This window comes from Asparagus officinalis, chromosome 6 (assembly GCF_001876935.1).
Source record: "Asparagus officinalis chromosome 6, Aspof.V1, whole genome shotgun sequence".
Lineage (NCBI taxonomy): Eukaryota > Viridiplantae > Streptophyta > Magnoliopsida > Asparagales > Asparagaceae > Asparagus > Asparagus officinalis.
The window spans coordinates 34934885-34943617 of NC_033799.1; the positions used below are offsets into that span (position 1 = coordinate 34934885).

At 39.5% G+C, this 8733-nt stretch overlaps 1 protein-coding gene across 1 annotated transcript; it reads right to left on the reverse strand.

The window, feature by feature from the left end:
- On the reverse strand, positions 2871-3950 carry LOC109846051. Its single transcript, XM_020415274.1, has 2 exons — positions 3305-3950; positions 2871-3166 (listed from the first exon to the last, which is right to left on the reverse strand). The coding sequence occupies exons 1-2, from the start codon at positions 3948-3950 to the stop codon at positions 2871-2873; spliced, it is 942 nt and encodes a 313-aa protein (XP_020270863.1).

The window sequence follows — 8733 nt, forward strand, 5'->3', positions numbered from 1 at the left end:
TTCGCCGGATTTCTCCAAATTCTTGAACGGGTAACATGAGAATTGCTTCAAGCTTATTTGAGGAGATTTCTTCCTCGCAATTGGTTTAGTTCCGGCTAAAGCAATTTGATAATGATACGTGAGTTCCCATAACGTGTCGTATCGAGCAAGCTTGTAGATTTTCAATTGATGTACCTCCCAGTAGGAGGGAAAATATTCCTGATACGACATATCTCTCATTTGCAGTCTAGAGACTTTGTGCATCTCATGGAAGGGTAGTCCCAATTCTTCGTTTCGGGTAAGAAAAGTGTTGGCATCTGGATTGTACAGCTCTATCAATTTCGTAAAGTGGAGAGCATTTATCGATAATCCGTATTGGGTGGCACGAATAGCTTCATATAATCTTATCGACTTCAATTCAGCACCCCACCGGTGGAGGACATAACCTGTCATCCGGCCCCACCATAATTTGTCTGAAGAATGAGATCAGCCATGACACCTGTAATTTTCGATAGGTAGCTCTCGCCCTAGCTCAGCGAGGTGATTCTTCACTGTGCGAGCCACTATAGGTAGCTCCCCTTTAGGCGGCTCCTCCAATCCCATCACGCCGGGGTGTAATCTTGTGATGTGTTTTCTACCACTAGAACTCGGAAGTGAATGGCTGGTAACATATTCGCAAGGAATGTTGATGTGCTCTTCTGTCTGAGTCCACGGCATCTATCGCGTCACCACTTGCCCCCACAATTCTGTTAACGAATGATGACGAGGGAACGGAGGAAGGTATAAGCAAGTCGTACCATCAATGTGTAACCATCGTTCATCTCCGTAGGGTTATGACGGTTGGATCCGTCACGGAATCGCCGAACATGTAATGTGTCTTTCTTAAAAGATGAGTAGTATCCATATCTTCAGTGAATGGCGTGTTTGTAATTAACTGGCGCGTGATACGATGATCCCCCTCCCGTACTAACTTAGAGAGCTCATCGGGGATGTCCCAGGAGAACTGAGAAGTGGGCGGAATCGACGACGGGTTATCAACAGCAGTGTAATATCTACTCCTATGGTCATCTATCTCGAATTGAGAAAACATCGTTGCAGGGTATTCAACTGAAACGAATAATGCGTATTTATTAAACGTAATTATGAAGAAAATATTAAGGTGACACAGGGTGTTGAACTCTTTTCACCAATCCGTGAGATAGAGTCATTACCTTGTAATTGGCGAGACGATTTTAACTGTATCACAAATACACAAGATAATGTACATTATTGCACGAATAGGGCGATAATGTACCCTATCTTACGAAACGTAATACGGCAAAAATCATCCCATATTGCCTTAAGACGCGATTTGACCAAGCAAAACGTATCTGATAAGCATCAACCCCCACAAAGGAGGATATTAGCTCTTCCCAAATGCCCCACCAAGGAGAACATAGCGAGGACGTAATATAGAAGCATCCACCCCACAAAGGAGGATATTAGCTCTTCATAATTGCCTCACCAAGGAGGACAGGGCGGGGATGCAATATGCAATATGATATGATAAATACTGAATTCACAAGTGGGAAATTATAGAAGTTTACCAGCGAAAGAGAGAGGCTCTCTCTTAGGAGACTGGGTGGCCGATCGACTCCTTGGGATACGAGATCTCCTGGTCGACATAGCTAATTGCAATGGGGACCAACAATTCAATTATTCAGAGAATTGAGAAGTATAATATTAAAAAGGTAAGCTGTGAATCTTTAACTGGAATTCTATGAAATGGAATTTTCCGATTAAAAAAATCCAATTAAACCTATAAAGTATTTCCAATTCAAATTGGGGCTAGGAGAATAAACACATGAAGCTAAGGCAACAAGCTCATTTCTTGGCCATATCTAATCCAAAAGATTAAGGTCTCAATGTCGCCCTTGAATTGAATTGAGAATTTATGCTTATTCAAGACCAAAAGTTCAAACCACCAAACATTTCAGAAGCACAGTTCAAGTCCTATATAACTGTGCTTTAGTTTATGCACAGAACCAGAGTCAAACAAAAGAACATGGTCCTCATGTGAAATCGATACTCGTGCGCAAATAAAAAACTCAAGACCAATATGCCAAATCTCAACCAAGTCTCAGTTCACGCACATGCATACAAAATCAAGGCCATGAATTCTGTTATCAAGCAAAACTAAGCCTAAGGGCATCTCCAACCCATTGCACCAAAATGGTGTAAATTTTGCACCAAAATGGTGCAAAAGTAACATCTAACAGTAATTCATCTTCAACCCACTGCACCATTTTTTACACCAAAAAGGAATATTCTCAGTATCTTTCTTTTTATCTACTTTTATATTATTATTATTTATTCCCTATATTTTTAACTATTTCAACAATTAACCCCACATATCAAATTTTATTTTTTCACATATTTTCCAAACAAAATGATTTATTATTTAAAAAATTAAACTAATAAAACAATAAAATATTATTTTATTAATTAAAATAACTTGATTGCTAAAATATTATATTTTTATTATTGATATTACCAAAATATTACATTCAAGAACACAACAGAAAATAAAATACAAGAAAATAATTAAACATTAACAACAATATAAAAATTACAAATTTAGTATGCACTTAACTATCTGAATTAGTGTATTCCTCCCATAGATGATCTATCAATGCATTACGAAGCGCAATATGGGCATCTTTATCCTTGATTTTTCTGTAACGTGCAATAAATTGAGTAAATCTTGTAGTTTCATCTGCTACCATATCAACTTCTGGTGTTGGTGCTTCCCTCACTTCTTGAATTGGTGCATAAAGATCACGTTCATCCTCGATTATCATATTGTGCATAATAATGCATGCAGTCATTATGTCATGTAATACATGTTTTTTTCAAAAACGTGCTGATCCTGCCACAATTGCAAATCGTGATTGGAGAACTCCGAACGCACGTTCTACATCTTTTCTACATGCTTCCTGTTTCATGGCAAAATATTTTTTCTTCCTACCTTGTGGCTGTTGGATTGTTTGTACAATAGTAGCCCATTTCGGATATATACCATCAGCTAAATAATAACCCATATTATACTCTTTTCCTTGAATAACATAGTGAGCGGGAGGAGCAATACCTTGAGCTAGGTTAGAGAAAAGATTAGATGACTCCAGCACATTGATATCATTATTGGTGCCTGGCATACCAAAATATGCGTGCTATATCCAAAGATCATAATCTGCCACAGCTTCAAGGATAATAGTTGGTGACCCACTACGTCCTGTGTATTGCCAAGACCATGCTGTTGGACAATTTTTCCATTTCCTATGCATACAATCAAGACTTCCTAACATTCCTGGAAAACCATGTTTTTTACCAATATAAAGTAGCCTAACAATATCGTTAGCGTTAGGTGTTCGTAGATACCGCTCTGCGAATATCTCCACCATAGCACGACAAAATCTTTTCATACTTTCAATTGCTGTTGACTCACCTATTTTAACGTATTCGTCCGTAGCATTAGCTAGTAGACCGTATGCCAACATGCGAAAAACAGTTGTTACTTTTTGTAACGGTGATAATCTCATTCTACCAAGTCCATCACTTCGTTGTTGGAAGTAATGGTCATGATCTTTCACTGCATCAACAATACGAATGAACAAACTTCTTGACATCCGATATCGACGACGAAACATATCTTCTCCAAAACGTGGATTATCGGCAAAGTAATCTATGACCAAATTCTGATGCGCATTTTCTCGATCGCGGTTGATCACTGCATGACCAGGAATCGAGCCACCATGGATCGGTTGGTAGTTTTGTTGACGTAAATTGTTAGCGATGATCATGTTGTTGTTGATGTACTCACAAATTACTTCTTCGGTTTCATCAATCTCTACAATGATATTGGTAAGAAAATTATCATCATCCGAAGATGAAGATGATGATAAATATGATGGACCTCCAACATCGAAATTCATTTTTGGAGTAAGAAAAGAATGATTGAGGTATGCAGAAATAGAAAATAATAATTTTAACACAACAACGAATAATTGTGTGGATGTACCTAATCTAGTATGTTATTTATAAAACTTTGTTGAGCTGTGTATACTTGAACAATGTGTAAAGCTGACCAGTTTTCAAAAAAATGATTCCCACTCGTACAGAGCTTTCACACAATTCAAAGAAAGCTGAGCTGTGTATACGTTGGACAATGTGTAAAGCTGATCAGTTAATGTGTAAAGCTGATCAGTTTTCAAAAAATGATTCCCACTCGTACAAAGCTTTCACACAATTCAAGGAAAGCTGAGCTGTATATACGTTGGACAATGTGTAAAGCTGATCAGTTTTCAAAAAATGATTCCCACTCGTACAAAACTTTCACACAATTCAAGGAAAGTTGAGCTGTGTATACGTTGGACAATGTGTAAAGCTGATCAGTTTTCAAAAAATGATTCCCACTCGTACAAAGCTTTTACACAATTCAAGGAAAGCTGAGCTGTGTATACATTGGACAATGTGTAAAGCTGATCAGTTTTCAAAAAATGATTCTCACTCGTACAACGCTTTCACACAATTCAAAGAAAGCTGAGCTGTGTATACGTTGGACTATATGTAAAGCTGATCAGTTTTCAAAAAATGATTCCCACTCGTAAAAAGCTTTTACACAATTCAAGGAAAGCTGAGCTGTGTATACGTTGGACAATGTGTAAAGCTGATCAGTTTTCAAAAAATGATCCCCACTCGTACAAAGCTTTTACACAATTTAAGGAAATCTGAGCTGTGTATACATTGGACAATGTGTAAAGCTGATCAGTTTTCAAAAAATGATTCACATCGACAACGTTGGACAATGTGTAAAGCTGATCAGTTTGTCCATAACGATTCAATTTCAAATGTTGACCACTGACAAATTCAAATTCAAACAAAAAAAACAAATTTGGATTGGCTATAAATAACATTCACGGTTTCTACTTCAAGCCACCCAATTCGAAGTATTTCTTCAAAGTATTTCTAATCTCCAAACCAACCGCTTTTTACAAAAAAAAAATGTCTGTTCGATCATCTGGATACACTATTACTGAAGATGTGCTCCTTTGTCAAGTATTCTTGGATATTTCTCAAGACCCTATTATCGGTAGAAACTAGTCTCGAGATGCATTTTGGTCTCGTGTGGAGGACAAATACAATGAACTTCGAGACCAAAATTCTGATGTGCGTACGAGCCGATCAATTCGTTCTCGAATGGAAATCATAAGTAATGACGTAAGGAAATTGAATGCGTGCTTGAGACAAGTAGAGAATCTGAATTCAAGTGGTGCTTCAGATGAAGATATTGTAAGTATTCTATTAATTATCGTTTGAAATTTCTTATTATTGTTGAAAAACATAACTTGATGTTCATTACAATTTGCAGTTAGTTCGAGCAAAGATGTTATTTATGCAAGAACCAAAGTACAAAAAAGGTTTCAAATTTGATCATGTCTGGAATATGGTTAAAAATTTCGAAAAATTTAAAGATGATGTCCCCACAGCAAGACAAGTTGGTTGAAGACAAGCCCAAAGTGTGAACTTCGACTCGTCACAATCAGATAATCTCACTCCGGAATCTCCTATATCAACATCTCATGGGCTGTCATCGTTTACTCCATCTGAACGACCTATTGGGGTAAAAAAAGCCAAATTAAAAAGAAAAAATGATGATCATGAGTCAAGCGTAGTGGAATCCATCGAGACCTCCAACAACCGACTTATAGATAGGTTAGACAAGGCGAGCTTGGATAGGCAGGTAGCATTTGATATCGAACGAGAAAAGATAGCTATGAAAAAAGATAGAGATGAATGGAAAATTATAATGAAAGATTTGAATTCCATTGCTGATCCAAACGTGCGGGAGTACGTTCGAGCTCAACAGATTAAAATAATACAAAAAAGAAATCAACAAGAACAAGGGTCTGCTTCTAATTTTGGCAATTATTTTAATGATATTGGACACTCTGGCCCCGATCTACCAGAGTATTGAGAGTTGCTTGTCCATCTCAGGAAATGTTCCATGTTTAGTTTGTATTTTATGTTTTATTTTAATGAAGTTTTATACTATGTGTGTCAGTTTTTATATGTTATGTATTTCAGATATGTAATTTATATTTGAATTATGTATTATGATTGCTCTTTATAATTCATGGGACTTTACTTATAATTTCTAGATTTTAATATTATAATTAATAATAACGTCTTTTAAATTTTAGCATTATTTTTAGCCATAAAAAATAATTTATTTTGTCTAAATTATACAATTGTGGTAAAAGTATAAAATTTAAATATTATTGTGGTTGTTTTAAACATTTAATAAAACAATTGGGGTCAATTTGTGAATACATAAAAGTATGAGGTAAAAACCAAAAATTGAAAAAAAAGGAAACAGTAATGGGGGGATGAACAGTGCAACGACAAATATAGCGTCGCGCTGTTCATCCCCGCTAAAATGCAGCGAAGAATGGCGCTGCGTTGGAGCTCCGGAGCAGCTGCAAAATAGCGGTTTGCGGCAAATTGGCGTCGCGTTGAAGATGGTCTAAGTCATTATTACATACTCAACCGAGGTTGAGCATCCAAAGCAACCAAAAATTCAACAAAGGGCTTCCCCCAAATCCAAGAATAACAACCGAGCGAAGGGAACATGACATACACATAAGTTCAAAGTCAAGCAGAGTCTCGGCTACACTCAAATAAAAGTTAAGGGGTTCAGTCATATACAAGTTCGATCCTTAATCAACACACGAGCTCGAAGGAGAGAACCACACCAAGCCATCGAAACCCAAATATTGCTAACCGAAACCCTAGCTCTTGGATTCGGTTGAAATTGAGGAAGGGGAAGAACTCTTCAAGGAGGAGAACTCTTGAAGGAGAAGAAGTATAAAGGAAAGCCAAGCTTGGGGAAAGAAGTTCGGTTGGGAGGAGTTCGTTTTCTTCTCTGAAGTTGATGAAAGAAGACTGGAAATGAAGAAGGAAGAAGAAGAATAGAAGAAAAGAAAGAGCAAGGGAACGGATTTTCCCCCCAAACAAACCCCCGACCCGCTCTTATGCGGGTCAGATCACCGCCCGACCCACGAGCATGCGGGTCGGATCAAATCTGACCTACGTACGCGTGGGTAAGATAGATCTGACCCGCAATCACGCGGGTCGGATCCACATGACCCGTGTTCGCACGGGTCGGGCATGATTCGGTTGGTCATTTTCATCGTATTCTCACCTACTTTCGCCTACTTTCGGAATATTTGAGACCCAATTTCATATCCCTGGGTGGCTTAGCGGCATTTTTGCCTACTTTTAGGATATTCTGGACCCAATTTTATATTTCCGGGTGGCTTCGCAGCAGTTTTGTTCACTTTAGGGATATTCGGGACCCACGTATACTCCAATGGATATACAAGTCTAAACTGTGTCCCACTCTTGACGAGAAGTTCCTCGAGAATATTACGCATAATATTCTTAAGGATAACCCTGCAACCTCTAATGGGTACGTGAGGTTAAACTGATTCCCGAAACTCCCATGAGTATACGAGTATAAACTGGTCCTCGGGTCAACGCGTCGTGAAGAGAGTCAACGCTGATTAATATGAAACCTAAGGGTTAACGCCGATCAAAGCGTAGCCCCAAGTCAACACCAGTCAACGCGTTGTGAAGAGAGTCAACACCGATTGATATGAAACCCTAGGGTCAATGCCGGCCAAAGCGTAGCCCCAGGTCAACGCGTTGCGATGAGAGTTAACGCCGATTGACATGAAACCCTAGGGTCAACGTTGGTCAACGCATAGCCCTAGGTCAACGCTAGTCAACGCGTTGCGATAAGAGTCAACACCGATTGATCTGAAACCCTAGGGTTAACACCGATCAATGCGTAGCCCCAGGTCAACGCCGGCTAGCACGTTGTGACGCAAATAATTAGTTCAAAAGCTAACTCAATGACACGAGCCAAAATCAACTCACCAATTCTGGTTCGAGGCTTTAACAACGGTCAGACGATAAACGTAACACCGGAAAAAATTTCAGCTATTCGACAAAATGCAGAATAGACTGAAAAATGGAGAAGCCAAAACTAAAACCAGTTGTAGGTCCTTTGACACCGATTGAAGGTGGGGGTCTATCATATCCAAAGCATTTCAGACTCCTCTATAAAAGAATAAGGCTAAAACACTTTGGAGGGGGTATCTGTAGGCGTCTAAAATTACCTATGAGAGCCCGCATGAAACTCAAAGCAAAGAGTGGACGCGTCAATCAACTCGTGCGCGTCGGTCAACACGCATGCGTCGGTCAACACGCACGCGTCAATCAGTTTGTACGCGTCAGTCAACACGCACGTGTTAATCAGCTCGTGCACGTCAATCAACACGCAAGCGTTAATCAGCTCACGTACGTCGGTCAACACGCACACGTCAATCAGCTCGCATGCGTTGGTCAAACATGCGCACAACAATCAGCTCACGCGCGTCGGTCAACACGCACACATCAATCAGCTCGCGCGCGTCGGTCAACATGCGCGCGTCAATCATCTTGCATTCGTCAATCAATCTCAGCAAAGCGTACAAGTCGATGAGTCGACCAAATACACAAAACGATGGAGAATACAGGACCGAGGAAGTCGGAAAACACCGAAAAGAGAAAACAGAGAACGAAGAGCCTCGGAACCCGCGCCAACGCGGGTCAGTCGCAACCGACCCGCGTCAACACGGGTGGGCCTCGATCGACCCGCGCCAGTGCGTGTCG

Excerpts from the sequence above, each read along its gene's own strand:
- LOC109846051 (XM_020415274.1), bottom strand. The coding sequence starts at position 3,950 with ATGAATTTCGATGTTGGAGGTCCATCATATTTATCATCATCTTCATCT. Across the intron at positions 3,167-3,304 it reads AATGTTAGGAAGTCTTGATT|GCACCAATAATGATATCAAT; the intron begins GTATGCATAGGA and ends TTGGTATGCCAG.